The sequence below is a fragment of the Temnothorax longispinosus genome, chromosome 7 (assembly GCF_030848805.1).
Source record: "Temnothorax longispinosus isolate EJ_2023e chromosome 7, Tlon_JGU_v1, whole genome shotgun sequence".
NCBI classification, from domain to species: domain Eukaryota; kingdom Metazoa; phylum Arthropoda; class Insecta; order Hymenoptera; family Formicidae; genus Temnothorax; species Temnothorax longispinosus.
In genome coordinates this window covers 15,755,415-15,781,107 of record NC_092364.1, presented here as the reverse complement: position 1 = coordinate 15,781,107, position 25,693 = coordinate 15,755,415, and the positions used below count along the sequence as shown (strand labels likewise).

Below are 25,693 nucleotides of genomic sequence, written 5' to 3'. Positions count from 1 at the left end.
AACATGGTTATGTATTGTATATAGAATATTGTATAATTTAATCGTAATTTTAATTTTTGTAAAAAAAATGCAAACGTTATTTTTTAATTACTTTTTTTATTATTTTTCTTATATACGAACAGAGATTATACATGAGAAAGAAAATATACATAGACTAAGACTGAATTTTTTTTATATTTTATATATATAAAATTTTTTCTCTAGAATGTAGCAATAAACAACAATCACACATGTCCTTGTTGAAAGTCCGCTCATCCAACAACGCGTAGGATAATTTATCAATAAGCGACCATATTTGATTCTGATATCTCGTTCCATCGTTGCTTTTATTAGTTATCATTTATATATTTTGAAAAGTATTTCTCCGGCATATATTTAGAAATTTGAAATAGAAATCGTCAAGCAGTATTTTCTAACATAAATAAATGTTTGAAAGAAGAAATGCGCAAAAAATAATTTCTAACTAATAATATCTTCCGAAGAAAGAAAGTGCGTGCGAGCTATCGCATAAATTATTTAAATCAACAGGACGAGAAAAATGTATCTCCGGCCTTCGGCTTATCAATTTGATATATTTGCATTCTAGAGTCTTTCCGCTCAAATAGTAACATATAAAAGAGTAAGCCGCCGACAAATAATTTCACATTGTAACAGAGAACGTCGCGAAACATTTACTGTACGGTATCATTGAAATTTATATCGGCCGAGAAGTTATTTCTGACATGAGGCGACTCATTCTTCTGTACGTAACTTAAGTAACAATCGCTTTTAAGCATGATATTACCTAAGATATTAATTACAATCACATTAGTTATAATTATATACAATTTGTATAATTATATAATCTCTTTGTAAGGACGCTGTTATTTACGCTGGATATTAATTACTATTGCCATCAGGAGTTATAACTATATTCTTCCTTTAATAACTTTAAGTTCATTATTAATTTAAACTGCAGCGCTTTAAAATATTCCTGCTTGTAAATTCGCCCCTCTTTTTTTCGGATATTGAGAGACACTTCCATCTTCGTCTAATCTCTTATCCAATTATCTTGGACAGAAAGGCAAAATCACGTACACGTTTAATAATGCAGTTCGAAATTAAATATAATTAAGAAATAATTACAATACATTTATGTATATTTATATTCTTATGTCTCTTGATTCTTTAGATGTAAATCCAAAATCTCGTACATAATAATCCCTTCTTATGCGCATAAATAAGAATATTTTAAGACGTAATTTAAAATATAATAATATATATATTAATAGTATATTGCATATATTGCAATAATTGTAATATATTACATATATAATAATTATTATATATAATATACATATTAATATACTAATCGATATATTTGTTAATAATTTTTTCGTCTTTGAAGCGCCTTTATCGGCACGTTTCTAATAAGAAACGTAACGCTGTCAAAAATTCATGGATATCCTTCGCATTTGGAATGGTTGTTCAGCTCAAGTAAATTAAGTGATAATGAGGAAGAAAAGCGAACTATATGCGAATCCGAAGAATGCAAGAAAATGGGTATTTGCATTTCATTAAACAACTAGGCTCGACTGCTCTAAAAATTCAAATCGTCAATCGTTATCATTCGTCTTTTTCACATTTCTTAGCTGATACGCTATTAGGAGCCATGAATAGATCCGCAGATCCATGTGACGACTTTTACGAGTACGCGTGCGGAAAGTGGCCGGAGCAGAATCCCATTCCAGAAGGTTATCCCAAATGGAGTATGAGCATGATGCTTTTTGACAAGACTAATGAAGAAATAAAAGGTGATCAGCTCATCTACACGCTGCTATCTATAAAATTCAAAATTCTAGATTTGCTTAGCATATCAACATTATTATCTTAACATTATTGAGTTCTTCGCAGAGATTATAACGGCCGAACCTATGGAGAACGAACTCAGAACGGTGAAACTTGCGAAAAAGTGGTTCAAGGCTTGCACGGATACAGGTGAGTTCATCTGTACTAATTAAAGTATAAAATAAAAAATGTGCACATTTTATGTAGCATATTCTACAACCAATGCTTACAGATGCGATGGAAAAGCAAGGAATCGACCCGCTGGTTTCTACCCTATCGCGTTTAGGTGGCTGGCCGATGATAATGGAGCCGGATAAATGGAACGAGCAGGAATATAGCTGGCAAAAAGTGGACAATCGATATATGCGTTTATTAGGAAGAAATGCCTTTTACGACGTGCGCGTACAAATAAATGATACAAATGTAGTACAGGTATTTATTGTGATACATTTAGTCAGCTAATTAAATTTGTTACCAAGAATACGATTAGACTTATTACGTCCGAATTAATTTCACGCTCTTTTTGATTTGAAAAGGAAGTACATCCCTGGTAGATGCTATTTCTATAATTTCGTTCGTGTACGTACATACATCGTGTACATATTTTTCCAGTCGTATTCCTTACCGTTACTCGTTGTATGTTAATATAATTTAAGTCTAAAACATTTGCATCAATTTTCTATCAGTCATTCGATTCTTTTTCTTTGAATCTATATATCTAGATTGACCTGCCACATTTACCACCGGGTTCAGACCAATTACGAGCTGTGATAAAACTTGCTATTGAAGCAGAAGAAACAGGAGACAGCAGAAGTGACGAGGACCCTAGTGACGAGGAAGAGCAAAGCAAAGAGCAGCCTGGAAGCGAAAACGAAGATCATTCTAAATTCGTTGATGATGATGACGATGATCTTGTAATCGTCATTGTTGACGATAATGATGGCAGTGGCGATAGCGATGACGATAACGACGACGACGACGACGACGACGACGACGACGACGACTACGACTACGACGACAACGATGACGACGATGACGACGATGATGATATAAACGAGAATGAAGATACATACGCGAATTACATTTCGAAAGTGGCTCGTGTTATAGCCAAAGAGGAAGGTACTAAAATTTCAGAAGAACGTCTCAATGAAGATATTAAAGATATGATCGAGTTCCAATTGAAACTGATCCAGGTGAAAATTGTGCTATTGCTTCACTTTGCGAAACATAAGAACCGAGCAAAGAGAGACTTTTAACGATCTGAATAATTAACGTTCCAGATTTCTCCAGAGGTTACCTTGGAGTCGTTATCCAATCCCGTCAACATGCAAGTTACACTTGGAGGTTTTCAACAATGGTATAACAAAAAAAACCCTAAAACAGCTAACAGCAGGGTAAGTAATTTTTTTCAAACGATTAATTTAGCTTGATTTTTAAAATACATTATTCTTGCGATTTTTGTGGTTGGATAAATATGATTAATGCAATGAAAAATGATACTGTTCATGAAAAAATTTTTTAAAATTACATAAATACAATAAAATATGTCCAAATATGTTTTCTTTCTCTTATACAACCTCTCTGTTCGTATATACAAGAAAAATAGTAAATAGTTTGAGAAAATGAGAAAAATTGCCCGTATATAATTATATATAAATATAATAATCGTATATAAAATATAATTATACAATATGATTATATATGGAATACTAGCTTGATACCACCCGTGCTTCGCTACGGTATCCGTAAAACACGTTTTACCCCTTTTCATCCCGTTAGAGGTCGAATTTCTAAAAATCCCTTCTTGTTAGTGGGTGCTTACATCATGAGAGGAATACACCACCCGAATTTCATGTTTCTAGGTTCAGGGGTTTGGCTGGGCGTTGATGAGTCAGTCAGTCAGTCAGGACATTTGTTTTTATGTAGGTATAGGAGAAACCGGGGCTATGTGTTTACACTTTACGCTTTTTTCAAGTTTACTAAAAAACTAATAAATATATTTGGCTAAAATTTCAATGGTATAACCTTTCAACCTTACTATTAAAACAAAACATAATTAGAATCGTTGATTTTTTAACATTTTAAAGAGGCGATTTTTTTAAGTGGACAAGTCAAGCGTAGACAAATAGCCCCATATCCGGGGCTATCTATCCACATTCGAAGGGCTATACTATCTGTCCAATAAAAAATACATTATTTATATCAATTTCTATACTTATTTATAATATTATTTATTATTAATATATAATATTGAAAAAACTGCCTAGTCGTTGGAGTCAGAGAAGTAGTAGGCACTTTGTGTATAGATTTTTGACAAGTTTCCTGCGTAGAGCTGACTTTTCTTTATATACGGTGGCATGTGGGATCAAACTGATTTTGAGTCCGTTGCAAAATCAATGTGATGAGTTTCTTTTGTCTCCTTAATTCTTTAATTTTTTTTAGGGCCTTTACCTTATCCTCGACAGCGTTTGAAATAAAAAATATTCAATAATTTAAGACAAACTCATATATTTCACTTGACATGTATTTTTAAAATAAAAATTTGGTGACGATTCTTCAATCGCAGGATCAAGTAGTTGCTCGTAGGTCACTTTTTACAGTAGCGAGTAAGAGCCCGGACATTTATTCCAAAGTCTAACGCTGTTTTTAGTCTTTCTTTTGTAGTTACGCACCATTATCTATTTATAAAAGAACAATTCATCATTGAAGTGTGGACACATATAGGACAGGTAGTCCCGACCTCGTTTTTTAGTCTTTAACATGTTGTTAATTTTTGATAATGCGGAATTAAGATTTGACGCTTTTTACACCTGATAACTATATATTAATTGATAATATTATGAATTGCTTACTTTAATTTGAGTTAAACTACTGTCGCACAGCCAATTTTTCGACCATTAAAAAATGTTACAATTGTTTTCGCTTTTCTTTTAACGTATATATAGCGTCTGCGAGAGGCATTGCAAGAAAACAAATAACATTTAAATATCTTACGTAGGGCATTTTTCAACTGCTTGTTACAATGGTAAAGACACCTGTCTCTTAAAACTTGAGATAGCAGTACTGTGGACAGTGTGGACACATAGCCCCCGTAGACAGATAGCCCCGGTCTCCCCTAATCTGATCACAATTTTACTTTTTGTAAAAAAATTATAAAAGTTGTTCTAATTATTTTTCTTATACATATAAAACAGAAATTATATAAAAGAAAGAAAACACATATTTTGTATATTACACATGTTTCATGTATAATTATATATAAAAAATTTTTCTCGGATGTAGATTGACTGGGTGAAGGAAATAAAGGCGTTGTTTGATGAGGCGAACGAGTCCGTAGATGACAATTTAAATCTAGACATTATTAAGCCAAGTTACATTACAAATCTTGTCTCCTTGCTGGATGAAACGTCGAGTCGAACAATCGGTAAGTTTCAAAAATGGAATGATAATAATACAAAACGTAATAGTCATTGGTACATAAGAAATACGTTTCAGTGAATTATATACACTGGAATTTCATAAGCAGAATAATAAAGACTACCACGAGTGAAATGAGAGCGTTGTACGATTTCTGGGAGACAGCTGCGAAGGGCACAGAGCCGAGGTCTGATATATTTTTAAACAAATAATTCTCCTTTATATTATAATTTATTATTTATTGCTAAAGTATTACTAATTTAAAATCTGATTCAATTATATTAAAATGCAGCGATAGAATGTCTACTTGCATGGAATCAGCAGAGATAAAAGAAATTCTAGCGTACGAATTTGTAAGAAAATATTTCTCCGATGATCTCCTCGAAACAGTAAGTTTTATTTTATTTGTCTTTTCCCCACAATCTTGTCTCTGTGATGATAAATTTGCCCAAATCGATTATTCACTTCTATATCATAGGCATCAAATTTACTCAGCGATGTACAAAAGGCAGTCGAATACCTGATTAAAGAATCAGATTGGATGGATGACAGAGCTAAGGAATTTGCTTTAGCAAAAGTAAAGAATTTGAAAAAATTTATCGGATATCCGAAATGGTACAAAAATACCACGGTTATTCAAGAGTATTACGAAGGAGTGAGTTTTAAAAAATTATGATATTTAATATTAACTGCTATTACATGACAACCGCCTTATGTAAAATTATTCCATTAAAGCTCATTATCGGCTCGTCACATTATGAAAATACTCTTCGATACAACAAATTCGACAAATGGAAGAGTCTACGGAAGTTATCGAAAAATATTAACGAAGTCGAAGAAGAGTGAGATAGCAATTTATTATTTAATATATTTAACGAGTTAAATAATCTTTATATATATGACACACTTTACTAATTTAACAAAAAATTGAATTTAATAAAATTACAGACAAGAGTTAAATCCGGCTCAAGTGAATGCCTTTTACGCGTCCTTCTGGAATGCCATGTGTACGTAATATGTTTCCTTGTTTAGTGAAATAACATACTTAAAAATTAATTTTATTACTGTAATTATTTACCTAAAAACTAATGTTTTCAACAGTTGTCACGGCAGCGGATTTTCAGACCCCATGGTTCTCTTACGATCGACCACGGTAAATTAATGATCTTGATTAAAACTGGACGTACAGTAAAATATGTATCCTACTAATGAAATTTATTATTTTATATTCAATCTCATGTTAATGTCAAAAAATAAACCTTAATAGAATTTTTTCTAATAACTATTTTTCTATAGATTCGTTAATTTTGGTATTATTGGATTCGTCATAGCTCACGAGGTTAATCACGGATTCGATAATCAAGGTACGTTAGAAAATAGCACTGCTATATTAAGCTGATAAGCTCTATGCTTGCTTGTTATACTATAATGTAGCTACAGTTATTGTGATAATATAATAATTGATTATTTAACTTTTGACGCTCTTTGAGAATATTTGATAAAAAAGAAAAATATATATAGAGAAATAATTTTTAGGACACTTGTACGATAAAAACGGTGAGCGCCTGGGATGGTTATCAGCAATGGCCGGCGAGTATTATAACAAAAGACAGGATTGTTTTGTGGAGCAGTTTAATAAATATCCCATTGATAAAAATACAAATAGAAAAATAGAGGTATATTGCTCGCTGTATATTTTAATTATTTTTATTTCGCTGAAGATTAACTTGGTCGTTCATTTATTGATCACTGATCAAATCATTGTTATTTTACTAAAATTTTGTTGGTCATTTTTTACTGATTGAAATTACAGGATTATGGCAAGCAGACGACGAGCGACAACATCGCGGACACAATGGGATTACAGGCGATATTTAAAGCTTATGAACGCAAGGAGAAAGAGAGCAAAACACCGGACGCCACGTTGCCGGGTATGGAAGATTTTACCAACAATCAACTGCTCTTTTTATCTTTTGCCAGTGTGAGTATTACAGACATTAAGGGAACTATAATTCAAGATTATGAACATAATAATTAATGATATTTTTGCGCTTTAATTAATTTAAAATGTTTACAGTTATGGTGCGAAGCGGTCGCCGACCCAAGTCTATTAATACCTCTCGCCAAGGCAAATCCAAAACATAGCATTGGGCGATTGAGAATTATAGGCTCCGTATCAAATTCGGATGACTTCGCTGCAACTTTCAATTGCCCCGTTAGCAGTCCGATGAATCCCGAAAAGAAGTGCAATATCTGGAAATAATCCAAAAATATCTTGCAAAGAATTTTTCATAGAAGTATTTACTCACGAAAATTATTCATGTAATATAAATAAAATATAACAGATGTCTGTAAACATTTCTTTTGACAATTTTCTAACTTCTGAATATTGTACCCAACTCAACCATGTGTGATTATTCGATCCTACCATAGGATAAAAATTAGTTAACAGTGGATATTCAGAATACAAAAGCAAAATCCGATAATTATAAATAGCATTAGGATAAGTTTTTAATAACATCTGATTATTAGTATTAAATTTAGTATTAAATTTAACTGTCTAAAATGTGGGATTTATATTTTGAATATTATATCGATTTTCGTAAATTAACTTTGCTCTTTCTGCTTTTCCCGTACATTATTATATGTCGCTTATCTTCCTAACAAGTTGATTTCTATTTTGTTCAGTTCGTCAATATTTAATTAAGCACAATGTATCAATGGAATATAAAAGTTATCCGAAATATTATGAAGCGGAATTAGAATAAGATTATACATTTGCAATGTGAAACTATCATATACGATCATTTATTATTTCTAACATGAATTTTTTAAAGAAAATTCATAGAAGAGAGTTTTTCGCAAATGTAAATGGAGATTTGTATTTACAAAGTAATGAGTATTTGATATATATTTCTAAAAATTTGAATCTTTGCTCGGTTTTGTTTACGATAGGGGAGACCGGGGCTAGTTGTCACACTTTTCAAATACTGATTTTTAAAAAAATGTTACCAATTTTTATAATATCGTATACTACTTTATAATGTTATTTAGTTCTAGAGAAAGAAAGTTATTTAATTCTAAGTAAAACCGCGCAAATGTGACAACTTACTCCATATCCAGGGTTGGTTGTCACATGACTCTGGATTGATTGTCATGTATCTTTTATGTAGAGGAAACATACGACAAATAGTTTCTGTTTTAATATTTTATTAAAATAAGTTAGTACCTGTTTTTTGTAAATTTAACTTAATAATATATTGCAGCATGAATTAAACAAAAAATTAATAATTTTCATAAACTTTGTAATATAATTCTCATAAACTTAAAGTAAGTGAAAGAATATAATAATTCTCATAAACTTAAAGTAAGTGAAAGAATAATAATTCTCATAAACTTTGAATCCCATCTCATTTGAGACAACTTACCCTGAACGATCATTTTGGAACAAAGAAGATTATATTTATAAACTATGTTGCAATGACGGTTAACTAAATACAGGAAAAATTATCTAAAACTATAATATTTCTTATGACCAAAAAAAAATTACGACTAGTAATTCCAAAAATCAACGAAACAATAAAAATAGAGACAAGAAAAATTTACTCACAACCTCCAGTTTTTAAAAAGTGCTCGCAAATATCACATGCGATGTTTTTGAAACAAACTATTCGTACATCCGACTAACCTGACAGGAACAACCTACACTATAAAGAAGAATATTCCACTCAATCTATTAAGTGAGATATAAGCTTTGTGACAACTTACCCGTGTGACTTCTCTAGCCCCGGTCTCTCCTATTATATATTTAACATAATTTGTTATGTAACATATGATTATTTGAATTATATTCTTCTTCAGGAAATGCGGAAATATACATATCTTTGTTGTAAAATTCGCTCAATATGCGTGGGATAGAAAATCAAATAATAACCCAAAAAATAATTTTTTATATATAATTATATATAAAATATGTCCATATACATAATATTTTCTTTTTCTTGTATGATATGTGTTTGCATATGTAAGACAAATATAAGAAAAATTAAAAAATAATTAAAAGGATAATTTTTGCATTATTTTTTTTACAAAATGTTGAAATTTCAGGAAATGAGAAAAATTGCCCATAATCATATATAGGTAAATGTAATAATCTTATATACAAAATGGTTATGTATTGTATATAGAATATTGTATAATCTAATCATAATTTGAATTTTTGTAAAAAAATGCAAACGTAATTTTTTAATATTTTTCCCTTCTTTATTATTTTTCTTATACACGAACAGAGATTACATGAGAAATAAAATATACATAAACTAAAACTGAATTTCTTTTTATATTTTATATATAATTATATATAAAAAACTTTTTCTCTGGAATGTAGCAATAAGCAACAATCACATGTCCTTGTTGGAAATCCGCTCGCCCAACAACGCGTAGGATAATTTATCAATAAGTGACCTTATTTGATTTTAATATCTCGTTTTATTGTTGTTTTTATTAGTTATCATTTATACATTGTGAAAAGTATTTCTTTGGCATAAATAGAAATTGTCAAGCAGTATTTTCTAATATAAATAAATGTTTTGGTGCGTGATGTCAATCATTGGATTTATTCTTCTAAATACAGTAGTCCGAACGTTTCGGCTCCATTCGAGTCATCCTCAGCAATAACTTCTACAGTTTAAATAAACTTCAGAAATTTATCAAAGTACAAAAAGACGTTCTCCCAATTCAATCTAATAAGAATGTGGTTTACAAAATATCTTGTAATAACTGTGACGCGTCGTATGTAGGCCAGACGAAGAGACAATTGAGAACGAGAGTCTCAGAACACCGCAACCACATTCACAGAAACACCACGACTCAATCGGTTATTACAGAACACAGATTGAATTTTGATCATGACTTTGACTGGGAAAACGTCGAAATTTTGGACAGTGAAAGATATCTCTCCAGAAGACTTGTTTCCGAAATGTCTCACATTAAGCTACAAAAAAAATGGGATTAATTCACAAAATGATACTGAATTTTTACTCCACGCATATATAGATGTCTTAAATAAATTATAATCCGCACCCATGAACGTTTTACCATTCGTATAAAACTTGTTGACGCGGCCGGATCCTGCCCTGCTATTGGTTACATTTAGTCTAATATTTATCTCATCGACTTTACACACTATGTATTATCCGCACTGTTGTTTTGACTTTTGACACGTTAAGTCTCCTCGCGAATTATTTTTTCTCTACACCGTTTTATGTTTTTCGGCCTTTCGTTTTATGTTTTTCCCACGTTTTTCGGCCTTTTGGTGAGTTGCTGAAGTTTCTGTTTTATTACATGACTCTAACAAAGATATTTTTCAGATATCAATTATTTGGTCGATGTTTTCGACAATTCTAATCGGTAAACTTGCCATTTGGCATTTAGAACGTGTGACACATTATTGTTATTGCTAAGGATGGCTCGAATGGAGCCGAAACGTTCGGACTACTGTATTTAGAAGAATAAATCTAATGATTGACATCACGAACCAAAATCTGCGGTCGACCCTGATAGCCCTTTCTTCTCTTATTTTTGAATTTCGAGGGTCCATTATTAATTGAAATAAATGTTTGAAAGAAGAAAAACGCGAAAAATAATTTCTAACTAATAATTTCTTCCGAAGAAAAAGTGCGTGTGCGAGCTATCGCATAAATTATTTAAATCAACAGGACGAGAAAAATGTATCTCCGACCTTCGGCTTATCAGTTTTGATATGTTTGCATTCTCAAGTTTTTCCGCTCATATAGTAACATATAAAAGAGTAAGCCGCCGACAAATAATTTCACATTGTAACAGAGAACGTTACGAAACATTTACTGTACGGTATCACTGAAATTTATATCGGCCGACAAGTTATTTCTGACATGAAGCGACTCATTCTTCTGTACGTAACTTAAGTAACAATCGCTTTTAAGCATGATATTACCTAAGATATTAATTACAATCACATTAGTTATAATTATACAATTTGTATAATTATATATAATCACTTTGTAAGCACGCTGTTATTACGCTATTATGGATATTAATTACTATTGCCATTAGAAGTTATAACTATATTCTTACTTTAATAACTTTAACTTAGTTATTAATTTAAACTGCAGCGCTTTAAAATATTCCTGCTTGTAAATTCGCCCCTCCTTTTTTCGAATATCGAAAGACACTTCCATCTTCGTCTAATCTCTTATCCAATTATCTTGGACAGAAAAGCAAAATCACGTACACGTTTAATAATGCAGTTCGAAATTTGATATAATTAAGAAATAATTACAATACATTTATGTATATTTATATTATTATGTCTCTTGATGATTCTTTAGAGGATAAATCCAGAATCTTATACGCATAATAATCCCTTCTTATGCGCATAAATAGGAATATTTTAAGGCATAATTTAAAAGAAAAAAATATATATTAATTGTATATTGCATATATTGCAATAATTGTAATATATTACATATTTAATAATTATTATATACAATTAATATACATATTAATATACTAATCGATATATTTTTTCATCTTTGAAGCGCCTTTATCGGCACGTTTCTAATAAGAAACGTAACGCTGTCAAAAATTCATGGATATCCTTCGAATTTGGAATGGTTGTTCAGCTCAAGTAAATTAAGTGATAATGAGAAAGAAAAGCGGACTGTATGCGAATCCGACGAATGCAAGAAAATGGGTATTTACATTTCATTAAACAACTAGCTCGACTGCTCTAAAAATTCAAATCGTCAATCGTTATTATTCGTCTTTTTCACATTTCTTAGCTGATACGATATTAGGAGCCATGAATAGATCCGCAGATCCATGTGACGACTTTTACGAGTACGCGTGCGGAAAGTGGCCGGAGCAGAATCCCATTCCAGAAGGATATGCCAAATGGAGTATGAGCATGATGCTGTTTGACAAGACTAATGAAGAAATAAAAGGTGATCAGCTTATCTACACGCTGCTATCTTTTGCTAAAATTCAAAATTCGAGATTTGTTTAGCATATTTTAACATTATTATCTTAACATTATTAAGTTCTTTGCAGAGATTATAACGGCCGAACCTATGGAGAACGAACTCAGAACGGTGAAGCTTGCGAAAAAGTTGTTCAAGGCTTGCATGGATACAGGTGAGTGCACCTGTACTAATTAAAGTATGAAATAAAAAAATGTGCACATTTTATGTCGCATTCCACAACGTAATTATTCGCCAATGCTTATAGATGCGATGGAAAAGCAAGGAATCGATCCGCTGGTTTCTACCCTATCGCGTTTAGGTGGCTGGCCGATGATAATGGAGCCGGATAAATGGAACGAGCAGGAGTATAGTTGGCAAAAAGTGGACGATCGATACATGCGTTTATTAGGAAGAAATGCCTTTTACGACGTAGGCGTACAAATAAATGATACAAATGTAGTAGAGGTATTTATTGTGATACATTCAGTCAGCTAATTAGATTTGTTACAAAGAATACAATTAGACTTATTACGTCCGAATTAACGCTCTTTTTGGTTTGAAAAAAAAGTACATCCATGGTAGATGCAATTTCTATAATTTCGTTCGTGTACGTACATATATCGTATACATAATTTTCCAGTTGTATTCTTTACCGTTAGTCGTTGTATGTTAAAATAATTTATAAAGTCTAAAACATTTGCATTAATTTTCTATCAGTCATTCGATTCTTTTTCTTTAAATCTATATATCTAGATTGACCTGCCACATTTACCACCGGGTTCAGACCAATTGCGAGCTGTGATAAAACTTGCCATTGAAGCAGAAGAAACGGGAGACAGCAGAAGTGACGAAGACCCCAGTGACGAGGAAGAGCAAAGCAAAGAGCAGCCTGGAAGCGAAAACGAAGATCATTCTAAATTCGTTGATGATGATGACGATGATTATAATGACGATAGTGAAGACGATGATGATGATAACGATGATGATAACGATGGCAGTGACAATAGCGACGACGACGACGACGACGACGACGACGACGACGACGATGACGATGACGATGACGATGACGACGATGAGAACGATGATGATGTAAACGGGAATAAAGATGTTAAGAAGGAAATAAGCAAGAAAAAAATCACCGACAAGATCAGTCATAAGAAAAATAAAAAATTACATGTTAGAAAAAGCGGCACTAAAATCATTAAGAAACATGGCAGTAACACGAAAAGACAGAGAATAAGAAGATGGACGATAACAGAAGTTGACGATAAACGCGCGCAGCGTTTTAGTCGTCGCGAGAAGGTACACGCACGAAAAGGTAAAAGAAACTACGTAAGAAAAGTACATAGAAAAAAGACGAAGAAAATTTTGGACAATGGGGAAACGGTATACACAACGGCGATACCGCAAGTTAACACAGAAGAAACAAATGAAGATGATGAGAATGAAACAGAATTGTTACAACAGTACGCGAATTACATTTCGAAAGTGGCTCGTGTTATAGCCAAAGAAGAAGATACTAAAATTTCAGAAGAACGTCTCAATGAAGATATTAAAGATATGATTGAGTTCCAATTGAAACTGATCCAGGTGAAGATCGTGCTATTGCTTTACTTTGCGAAACATAAGAAACGAGCAAAGAGAGACTTTTAACGATCTGAATAATTAACGTTCCAGATTTCTCCAGAGGTTACGTTGGAGTCGTTATCCAATCCCGTCAACATGCAAGTTACACTTGGAGATTTTCAACAATGGTTTAACAAAAAGAACTCTAAAACAGCTAACAGCAGGGTAAGTAATTTTTTTCAAACGATTAATTTAGTTCGATTTTTATAATACATTATTCTTGCGATTTTTGTAGTTGGATAAATATGACTAATACAATGAAAAATGATACTATTTATGAAACAATTTTTATAATTACATAAATACGATAAAATATGTTCAAATATGTTTTCTTTCTTTTATACAACTTCTCTGTTCGTATATACAAAAAAAATTATAATAAGAAAAATTTAAAAATATTTAAAAGAATAACTTTTGTATTGTTTTTCTTTTTACAAAAAAGTAAATAGATTGAGAAATTGAAAAAAATTGCCCGTACATAATTATATATAAATATAATAATCGTATATATAAAATATGATCATACAATATGATTATATATAGAATATTATGTATAATCTAATCACAATTTTACTTTTTGTAAAAAAAATAATGCAAAATTTTTTAATTATTTTTCTTGTACATATAAAACAGAAATTATACAAAAAAAAAACAAATATTTTATATATTACACATATTTCATGTATAATTATATATAAAAAAAATTTTTCCGAATGTAGATTGACTGGGTGAAGAAAATAAAAGCGTTATTTGATGAGGCAAACGAGTCCGTGGATGACAATTTAAATCTAGACATTATTCAGCCAAGTTACATTGCAAACCTTGTCTCCTTGCTGGATGAAACGTCGAGTCGGACAATCGGTAAGTTTTAAAAATGGAATGATAATAATACAAAACGTCATAGTCATTAGTACACACGCGCTCATAAGAAATATATTTCAGTGAATTATATACACTGGAATTTCATAAGCAGAATAATAAAGACTACCACGAGTGAAATGAGAGCGTTGTACGATTTCTGGGAGACAGCTGCGGAGGGCACAGAGCCGAGGTTTGATATATTTTTAAATAAATAATTCTCTTTTATATTATAATTTATTATTTATTGCTAAAGTATTATTAATTTAAAATCTGATTCAATTATATTAAAATGCAGCGATAGAGTGTCTACTTGCATGCAATCAGCAGAGATAAAAGAAATTCTAGGGTACGAATTTGTAAAAAAATATTTCTCCGATGATCTCATCGAAACGGTAAGTTTCATTTTATTTGTCTTTTCCCTACAATCTTGTCTCTGTGCTGATAAATTTGCCCAAGTCAATTATTCACTTCTATATCATAGGCATCGAATTTACTCAGCGATATACGAAAGGCAGTCGAATACCTGATTAAAGAATCAGATTGGATGGATGACAAAGCTAAGGATTTTGCTTTAGCAAAAGTAAAGCATTTAAAAAAATTTATCGGATATCCGAAATGGTACAAAAACACCACGGTTATTCAAGAGTATTACGAAGGAGTGAGTTTTCAAAAATTGTAATATTTAATATTAACTGCTATTACATGACAACCGCCTTATGTAAAATTATTCCATTAAAGCTCATTATCGGCTCGTCACATTATGAAAATACTCTTCGATACAACAAATTCAACAAATGGAAGAGTCTACGGAAGTTATCGAAAAATATTAACGAAGTCGAAGAAGAGTGAGATACCAATTTATTATTTAATATATTTAACGAGTTAAATAATCTTTATACATATGACACACTTTACTAATTTAACAAAGAACTGAATTTAATGAAATTACAGACAAGGGTTAAATCCGGTTGAAGTGAATGCCTTTTACCTCTCCTTGAGGAATGCCATGTGTGCGTAATATGTTTTCTTGTTTAGTGAAATAACATACTTAAAAATTAATTTTATTACTGTAATTATTTACCTAAAAACTAATGTTTTCAACAGTTGTCACGGCAGCGGATTTTCAGACCCCATGGTTCTCTTACGATCGACCACGGTAAAAATTAATGATTTTTATTAAAACTCGACGTATAGTAAAATATGTAACCTAACCTACTAATTAAATTTATTATTTTATATTAAATCTTATGTTAATGTAAAAAAATAAATCTTAATAGAATTTTTTTTAATAACTATTTTTCTGTAGATTCGTTAATTTTGGTATTATTGGATTCATCCTAGCTCACGAGGTTAATCACGGATTCGATAATAAAGGTATGTTAGGAAATAGCACTGCTATTAAGCTCTATGCTTACTTGTTATACTATAATGTAGCTACAGTTATTGTGATAATATAATGATTTATTATTTAACTTTGATGCTCTTTGAGAATATTTAATAAAAAAGAAAAAAAAATATATATATAGAAATAATTTTTAGGACACTTGTACGATAAAAACGGTGAACGCCTGGGATGGTTATCAGCAATGGCCGGCGAGTATTATAACAAAAGGCAGGATTGTTTCGTGGAGCAGTTTAATAAATATCCCATTGATAAAAATACAAATAGAAAAATAGAGGTATATTGCTCGCTGTATATTTTAATTATCTTTATTTCGCTGAAGATTTACTTGGTCGTTCATTTATTGATCACCGATCAAATCAATTTTGTTTTACTGAAATTTTATTGGTCATTTTTTACTGACTGAAATTACAGGATTATGGCAAGCAGACGACGAGCGACAACATCGCGGACACAATGGGATTACAGGCGATATTTAAAGCTTATGAACGCAAGGAGAAAGACAGCAAAACACCGGACGCCACATTGCCGGGCATGGAAGATTTTACCAACAATCAACTGCTCTTTTTATCTTTTGCCAGTGTGAGTGTTACAGGCATTAAGGGAACTATAATTCAAGATTATGAACATAATAATTAATGATATTTTTGCACTTTAATTAATTATATTATTTTTTAATAAATAAAAATGTTTACAGTTATGGTGCGAAGCGGTCGTCGACCCAAGTGAATTAATGGCTTTAATAAACGCCTTGACAGATGAGCATAGCGTTGCGCGACTGAGAATTATAGGCTCCGTATCAAATTCAGATGACTTCGCTAAAGCTTTCAATTGCCCCGTTGGCAGTCCGATGAATCCCGAAAAAAAGTGCAATATCTGGAAATAATAAAAAAAAATCTTGCAAGGAATCTTTCATAGAAGTACTTACTCACACTGATAAATAAAATATAACGCATGTCTATAAACATTTCTCTTGATAATTCTTTAACTTCTGAATATTGTACCCAACTCAACCACGTGTGATTATTCGATCCTACCATAGGATAAAAATTAGTTAACAATAGATATTCAGAATACAAAGCAAAATCCGATAATTATAATTATAAATAGCATTAGGATAAGTTTTTAATAACATCTGATTGTATTAAGTTTAATTGTCTAAAATATGTGGTAAAAAAAAATTTATATTTTGAATATTATATCGATTTTCGTAAATTAACTTTGCTCTTTCTGCTTTCCGCGTACATTATTATATATCGCTTATTACCTTAACAAGTTTATCATTTCTATTTTGTTCAGTTCGTCAATATTTAATTAAGCACAATGTATCAATGGAATATAAAATTTATCCAAAATAATATGAAGCAGAATTAGAATAAGATTATAGGGGGAGTCCGGGAGACTTGACCATAGAGGAGAGTTGAACCACTTCAAATATCTCGTTCAAATTTTAAACAAAGAGCTCAATCCGAGCACGTTAAAACACGTTTGTCTCAATCACAGTCGAAACGCACTACCAATCGTCATGTTGTCACGTGCTCAGATTGAGCTCTTTGTTCAAAATATGAACGAGATATTTGAAGTGGTTCAACTCTCCTCTATGGTCAAGTCTCCCGGACTCCCCCTACATTTACAATGTGAAACTATCATATACGATCGTTTATTATTTCTAACATGAATTTAAAAAAAAATTTATTTTTTTGCAAATGTAAATAAAGATTTGTATTTACAAAATAATAAGTATTTCGATATATATTTCTAAAAATTTGAACATTTGCTCGGTTATGTGTACGATACATTTTTTATAAGCGTGATTAATAAACATGAAAGAAATTTTAGAGTATTATAATAATCTTATTCATATAATAGGTAACACACAATTCTGCAAACAACTTATCTTCACAGTTTTACAATTTATTTACATTGCAATACGTGATACAGTAATCATGAAACGACGGATGTTCTGAAACCTTGTTGTAAGTGCATTGATTAAATAGATACACAAAATTCCGTTGACCATGATAATAATTATGCTTCCAATTAAATTCATCTCTAATAAGATAAATGATAAATCACTGGAACTACATTGTTACTGGACGAGGTCATATATACATTTTTGAGAAAAACGTATTTAAAAAAACATCTTTGTGACAAGTTCTTTTATATAATACGTAAAATCGTTTACAATATCTATAAATAAAACAACTTAACCCAAATAACTTTTAAACATTTATTTGGCATTTAAACCCAATCGTTATTTACATTTATAGTTATTCCTTATTTATAATTTCCAATTTTTATAAAAAAGGGCACTTCTTGGAGATCTACTATATTTGTCCATTATTCGTGCATTACTTTCCAAGTTAATAAAAACTTGTGCGAGAAAAAAAGAGGCAATTGTGAAAATTGATATACTTGAGTTTGAGATACAGCATTGATATCCGTTATCACAAGTACCGCTTAATTAATAAAAATCAGAAAGACAAAAGTTGCCTTTCCGGCCTTCGGCTCTATCAATTTGATATGATTGCGTTGCAGGTTCCTTCCTGCAAATAGTGATGTATAAAAGTATGCTGTGCAACAAATAATTTTACATTGCAGCGACAGAGAACGTAAGATTATATTTACCACATAGCACAACTAAAATTTATATCAACCTCAGATTGTTTTGCGACAATGAGATGGTTCATCCTTCTGTAAGTAACTTGTAATAATCTTTTTTTTTTAATATGGTATCATGGTATCAATAATAACCAAATCGGATACCCCTAACTTATTTTAAAAAAAACTAATTCGCCTTGATTGATTGTAACTCAGGAAAAATGAAGCCTAAACAATTCATATTTACATGACATTTCTTTCCTGTTTCGAATTCTAGATTTACTTTCTGACAAATACTGAAATTAATTAAGAATTATTCTTTACACATTATATTTATTTTTTGCTTATTATTTTCATATATACTTTGTTACTTCTATAATACATTATACTTATTTCATTGTGAATCGCTTTTTTCAGTGCCTTTATTGGCGTGCTTCTATTAAAAAATGCCACACCATCGAAAAATCTGGGATATCCTTCACGTTTGAATTGGTTATTTGGCGTAAATAATGAACCAGATAAAAATAAAGAAGAAAATGAGGAAAAAGAAAAGAAAGATGACAAGCCAACTGTATGCCTATCTCAGGAGTGCAAAAAAATAGGTATTTATTAAACGGCAATAGATATATAGCTGTATTTTAATTAACACCTAATTTAAAAATTTAAATCAATATTTATTTATTGTTTTTCCCTGTTTCTATCTCTTCTTCCAGCTCGGATAATATCGGAGAGCATGAACAAATCTGAGGATCCGTGCGACGATTTCTATGAATATGCTTGTGGAAAATGGCCAGAACATAATCCTATCCCAAATGGGTTAAAATCCTGGAGTATGTTTAGAAGAGCGCAAATAAATGTCCAGAAACAAATAAAAGGTAAAAGCCAAATCAGCCTGAACTTGTGTGTGTAATGATATTAAAAAAATTAAAATTAAATGATATTGTGTAGAAATTCTTGACGAGGGTCCGAAGAAAAACGATCTTTTGGCGGTGAAACTCGCTAAGAAGTGGTATGCGGTGTGTATGAATACAGGTAAGCGCGAATGGCTCTCGAATCACTAAAACGCTGTGCAAAAATTCTAATATTTATTACTATTATACATAATTGCGTTCTACAATATGATTTCTGATTTACGAAATGCTTCCAGATGCAATGGAGAGGTATGGACTCGAGCCGCTCGTCTTTACCTTATCGCGAATAGGCGGCTGGCCATTGATAATGGAACAGGACGAATGGAACGAGCAGGAGTACAGCTGGCAAAAAGTGGATGATCAATATGTGCGCTTGACGGGAAGAAATGCTTTTTACGACGTGAGCGTCGTGAACATCGATTATGATTCGAACGAGACTCGAAAAGTAGTATATGTATGTAGCTTATCACAACATAAGCTTCTTGTTAAGATTATCATTATGCCTGCATTAACATTACTCAAATCTGAATTCAAAGGCGTGTTTGCAATATAATTGGCGTCTCTATAATGTTATTATACACATATACACCAATTGTATCTCATAGTATAATCGAGCGCTTATATTATACGTTGCTCTTTGCATTGTACGTGGACGTAAATTTATATTCAAAACATTCGTCTTAAGTTTTCACTATCAATTTTTCTTTAACTTAAGTACTTGTTCCTAGATCGATATTCCGGATCTACCTACGGGTTCAAATAGACTTTGGAGTGAAACCGACAGCGAAGAGGAAGAAGACAAAAGCGACGAGGACACCAGCAACGAGCAGAAAGATAGCCAAGAACCTGGAAGCAAAGAAAAAAACGATGACAAAAGCGGTAATAATAGAAACGATGAAAATGAAGATGATAATAACGATGAAAGTAATAACAATGATGACGAAAAAGATAATGATAATAATGACAAAGAAAATAACGCTAACGATACAAATGAACAGAATGACGATGATAATGCGAAGAAAAAAGTTAGTACAAAAAGAACTGGCAAGTTAGCAAAAAACAAAAAATTGGGACATGGTAGAAAGATGAAGAGTAATACCCACTCCAAGAACAACCATCATAAGACGAAAAAAGAAAGAATAAAAAAACGGGCAATACCGACAAATATTGGCGAGAAATTACGCGTGTGGAAGACCGAAAAAAATCACGTAAAGCAAAAACGTATAGAGAGACCGAAAGAAACTTTAAAGGCGACAACACCGCAGGATAACACAAAAGAAATAATCGACGAAGATAACGATCTGAAAAAATACGTTAATTACATCTCGAAAGTAGCTCGCGCTATAGCTAAAACAAGAGGCGTCGAAGTCTTAGAGGAACATATGGATAAAGATATTCAGGACATGATCGAATTTCAAGTGAGACTAGCCGAGGTAAGTGCAATCTACTTTGCAAGCAACGAAAAGAGAAGAGTGTATAATAGCCTGAATAATAATATATTTTAGATTACTGCAAAAGCAGATGTTATGAGATACAGAGATGTTAAGAATATGACGCTCAATGATTTTCAAAAATGGTATGATGAAAAGAAACCTAAAACTCCCAACAGCGCAGTAAGCAGCGTTCCTTAATTGACAAATTTAATCTGTTAAATTATATCTCTATGAATAACTAAGCTTGAAACGAAAAACAGATTAACTGGGTGTACAAAATTGGGGAATTATTTGATGAGGCCCACGTCCAAATAGGTGACGATTTAACTGTAGGAATTAGGCGACAAAGTTACTTCAGGGATCTTGTTGCTTTGCTGGATAAAACATCAAGTCGAACGATCGGTAAATTTTAAAAGAAATACAGCGATAATAAGGAAATATCGTCGATGGACGTGCTCACGCAAGATATGTTTCAGTAAACTATATACATTGGAACTTCTTAATCAGAATAATAAAAACTACCACAAGTGAAATGAGAAAATTATACTATGCATGGGAAGGAAGAGAAGAGAATGATGATAAAGAGGTTCTCGGAATTTCCTTGAGGTATGATACAATCTTTTACATCTTTGGAAATTGTTTCTTACATGATTATCAGCGTAAATCAGCGTTCTTAATATAATCTTAACGCGTAAATCAAAATTAAGTTCGTTCTAAATTATACTGATATCAATTTAATAATAAATCGTTTTTATAGATCGCGCAAATGCACACGCGAAGTAGCCGAGATGAGCGTCATTCTGGCGTACGAATATGTCAGGAATCATTTCTCAGATGAAATCACGAAAACCGTAAATATTTTGTGTTGATAATTGAAAGTTTTATTTTATCTGACGTTTATAACAATATATATTCTGACTTTGGGTTTATTTTCTATTGCTAAACTGTCTGTACTAGTTCAGAGTTTAACTTTTTCCTTCCAATGTGAAGTAAAAAAGTTAAACTCTGAACTATTGCCAGTTCAGCAATAGAACATAGACCACCATATCTTTATACAATTGTATCATTTATTCTTACTGCAGGCATCGGACATGGTGGACGATATGCAAATAGAAGTCGAGTATCAAATTAAAGAATCAAATTGGATGGATGAGGATACTAAGGATTTTGTTTTAGCAAAATTAGTGAATCTAAACAAATTTATCGGGTATCCAGATTGGTTTAAGAATAACACTAAGGTTAAACAATATTTTCAAGGAGTAAGTTTCTCAAAATGTATTAATTACCACTACATATAGTGACTGTTTTACTTAATTATTCTGTTCTGTTAAAGCTCGTTATAGGCAAATCGTATTACGAGAATATACTGAGCTATGATAGATACAGCAAGTGGAAAAACCTTCGAGAATTATTGTTAGAAGATGACGAAAATGCTGATGACATGTAAGATACACCCAGAAAAAAGTATTCTATTTACAAAGTGAAAGAGTGACCGCAAAAACAGGCCAAAAATAGCCTAATTCACCCTTGTCTTTTTTTCACTTTTGAATTTAGACTTCTACTTGGCACTAAATGATAGTCTATAATGAGTCATGAATCCTCAGAAAGTTTCAGATTGAGCCGGCTTTGAAAAAAAGAGGCGAGGGGACTTACTCTAATCAATCACCCCGAAAGTGAGAGGCGAGGGAACTCACTCTAATCATATTTATACTAACATATATTCGCGTATACCTGTGAATAATCACATAACAGCAAACGAATACGTTTTTTGAACCTATTATTATGTAAGTTTCCATTTCAACATTTTAAAACAGCGAATACGCAACCAACTTTGACCCTCCATATCTTTAAAATAAAAAGCCGGCTCAATCTGAAACTTTCGGAGGATTCATAACTCATTATAGACTATCATTTAGTACCAAGTAGAACAGTGCCAGACTAGAGTCAAACTCAACAGGGTCTTCTTTCCCCGCTAGTTTTTCCAAGCCCCCGTTCCCTTGGCAGTGGTTTCCTATAATCCCATATTCTAAGCAAAAACTTTGACAGACAGAGTATTCCTATGTCAATAAAGTGGACTATTCATCAAAAATTTATTACATATTATTCTAACGGTTTTCCTCTTGTATTAAGAAAAATATGTTTAACTTGAAACGGAATATAATCTGTATACAAGAGGAAAATGATAATAAGAAGAGCAAGATTGTAGATGCAAGACGAAATTTCTCTAATTGTAAAAATATAGTGCTTAGAATATTTTCCTCTTGATTTTAGAGGATTCCTCTTGAGGCCATATATAAGAATAAAATCCTCTAAGATTTAGAAAATTCCGTTAAAACTAAGATTATTTTTTTGGGAGGCGAACGAATTTGTATTTGTTCCAGTGCAATTACAGCTTTATTCTTTAATTTGCAAAGCAAATTCATATAATAAATTCCGTGTTACAGAATGATGATAGACCCCACAATGGTAAATGCTTATTTCTCCCCGGGTGATAATTCCATAGGTTCATAATATTTCTTTTTAATGGAATTAAATCTATAATATAATTTTACAACTATAATTCACGTTTATTGACATTAATCTTTTTTTCAATTATAGCTATCTCGGCAGCGGATTTCCAGAGCCCATTATTTGCTTACGGTCGACCACAGTAAGTGAATAATTTCGAACAATTAAAATTATTAACGTGACTATAACAATAAGTACAAATAAGTTTACATCATTTCTAAAAATTTTATAATTCTTAATAAAATTTTGTCTAATTACTTACTCTTTATTCCAGAGTTATTAATTATGGTATTATTGGAACGATCATGGGTCACGAAGTTAATCACGGATTCGATAACAACGGTAACGTTGTAAAGTAAAATTTGCTATTAGATCGTTTACTTTATTAAATTACAGTACTTTATTGGTACAATAAATTATATTTATTAGCTTATTCTAAAATGCATATCAAAAGCTCTTTGAAAATACTTACAAAAGTATGACTAGACAAACAAAGAATAATTAATATTAAATTTTTAGGACACTTATTTGATAAGAACGGAAATGTTGTGGAATGGTTATCCGCAATGGCCGAAGCATATGGCAAGAGGGCAGAATGTTTTGTCGAGCAATTTAATAATTATTCCATTGACAAAACATCGAATTACACAATAGAGGTGCGTTATCTATTCTACATTTAATTACTGTTTAATTTAGACTACCGTTATTTTTTCGACATGCATTTTAAAAATATTTGATCATACTTATTCAAAATTGTCAAAATTGCAGAACTATGGCAATCAGACTGCAGGAGAGAATATCGCGGATACAATGGGATTAGAGGCAGCGTTTAGAGCATATCAAAGAAGACAAAGAGAATGCGGGAAACCGGATACTGTATTGCCAGGTCTTGAGAATCTCACTAACGATCAACTTTTCTTCTTATCCTTTGCTAACGTAAGTATCGTGAATTCAGTTGCTAAATTCAAAGCTGTAATAAATTAAATTTAAGGAATAATTATGTGCGTCAATATATGTATGTATAAAATTGAGGTAACGTTTGCAGTTGTGCTGCGAAGCTGCAAAAATAAATAGTACTATAAATAAAGCTAAGCGTGACCCACATAGCCCCGGACGGTTGAGAATTATAGGAAGCGTTTCAAATTCACAAGATTTCGCCGAAGCTTACAATTGCCCGGTCGGCAGTGCAATGAATCCCGAAAAGAAATGCCACATCTGGAAGTGAATAATTTACACGAATATTATAAATTAAACTTGCCAATGCTTAAAAAAAAATGTATAATTAATGACAAAAGTTGTCTATTTACATATATTGATGAATAAAATAAAGCATAAATAAAGAGCTCGTTCATTTTTTTCATCACAGGTTTGAAGTGCTCATCATATAATCTCATCATATAAAGATAACAATTAATTATATTTTTGCTTCAGTTATATTTACGTAATAATGTGTATAGTTATGGTGCAAAGCGATTGAGTCAAGTCAATTAACAGAACTCGACAAAAACGATAAGCATAGTATTTGGTGACTAAGAGCTAGTTTCTGTATTAAATTCGGATGTCTTCGATACCATTTGTTGAATAATTGTCCGATTGGCAATTCGGGAAATCTCGAAGAGAAGTGCAATATTTGAAAATGACTCAACAGAATCTTGCGAAACAATTTCACAAAATTTCTGCAAGAAATACCTTGCAGAAGTCATTTATCTAAATGCATCAATGAGTAAAATAACGTATTGTAATACAAATCTATAATCGTCTCTTCTAATGATTCTCTAACTTCTAAATATTCTATATCTCAATTTGTGTGCGATTATTTGGTTCATTGAAGATAAAACAGCAGATATTTAAAAATATTTACCAAAATCCGATATGTCCGATATCCGACAATTTTTAGTTATATTCGATTGTGCTAAAATTTATTCGTATAAAACGTAATCAGACGGAACGAAATAATACTTTGGATATTATATCAATTTTTGAAAATTATATTTATTTTTTTGGTTCTCATGTATACTATTATATTTTTATTACATCCTAATAAGTTTATTGCTCTTATTTAATTTATCAATATTGGGTTAAACACTGTGCATTATTTGAATAATG

General features: G+C 31.6%; 3 protein-coding genes across 3 annotated transcripts; all 3 read left to right on the top strand.

Annotated features, from left to right (window-relative positions):
* The first annotated feature begins 596 nt into the window (after positions 1–596).
* On the top strand, positions 597–7,602 carry LOC139815550 (neprilysin-1-like). The gene is made up of 18 exons (XM_071782529.1): positions 597–742; positions 1,388–1,542; positions 1,632–1,793; positions 1,894–1,977; positions 2,060–2,259; positions 2,550–3,020; positions 3,108–3,221; positions 5,110–5,251; positions 5,323–5,431; positions 5,537–5,633; positions 5,723–5,899; positions 5,980–6,086; positions 6,193–6,251; positions 6,346–6,397; positions 6,541–6,608; positions 6,781–6,920; positions 7,058–7,225; positions 7,322–7,602. The coding sequence occupies exons 1-18, from the start codon at positions 723–725 to the stop codon at positions 7,505–7,507; spliced, it is 2,511 nt and encodes an 836-aa protein (XP_071638630.1). The 5' UTR covers positions 597–722; the 3' UTR covers positions 7,508–7,602.
* A 3,425-nt stretch (positions 7,603–11,027) lies between these two features.
* On the top strand, positions 11,028–17,099 carry LOC139815547 (neprilysin-1-like). The gene is made up of 18 exons (XM_071782524.1): positions 11,028–11,176; positions 11,823–11,977; positions 12,066–12,227; positions 12,334–12,417; positions 12,511–12,710; positions 12,999–13,835; positions 13,923–14,036; positions 14,591–14,732; positions 14,814–14,922; positions 15,028–15,124; positions 15,214–15,390; positions 15,471–15,577; positions 15,684–15,742; positions 15,837–15,888; positions 16,039–16,106; positions 16,272–16,411; positions 16,549–16,716; positions 16,832–17,099. The coding sequence occupies exons 1-18, from the start codon at positions 11,157–11,159 to the stop codon at positions 17,018–17,020; spliced, it is 2,880 nt and encodes a 959-aa protein (XP_071638625.1). The 5' UTR covers positions 11,028–11,156; the 3' UTR covers positions 17,021–17,099.
* A 1,575-nt stretch (positions 17,100–18,674) lies between these two features.
* LOC139815548 (membrane metallo-endopeptidase-like 1) lies at positions 18,675–24,929 on the top strand. The gene is made up of 18 exons (XM_071782525.1): positions 18,675–18,830; positions 19,153–19,337; positions 19,449–19,610; positions 19,684–19,767; positions 19,883–20,100; positions 20,375–21,079; positions 21,152–21,259; positions 21,340–21,481; positions 21,556–21,685; positions 21,837–21,930; positions 22,162–22,338; positions 22,413–22,522; positions 23,524–23,582; positions 23,678–23,729; positions 23,862–23,929; positions 24,107–24,243; positions 24,356–24,523; positions 24,633–24,929. The coding sequence occupies exons 1-18, from the start codon at positions 18,811–18,813 to the stop codon at positions 24,810–24,812; spliced, it is 2,799 nt and encodes a 932-aa protein (XP_071638626.1). The 5' UTR covers positions 18,675–18,810; the 3' UTR covers positions 24,813–24,929.
* The last annotated feature ends 764 nt before the right edge of the window (positions 24,930–25,693 follow it).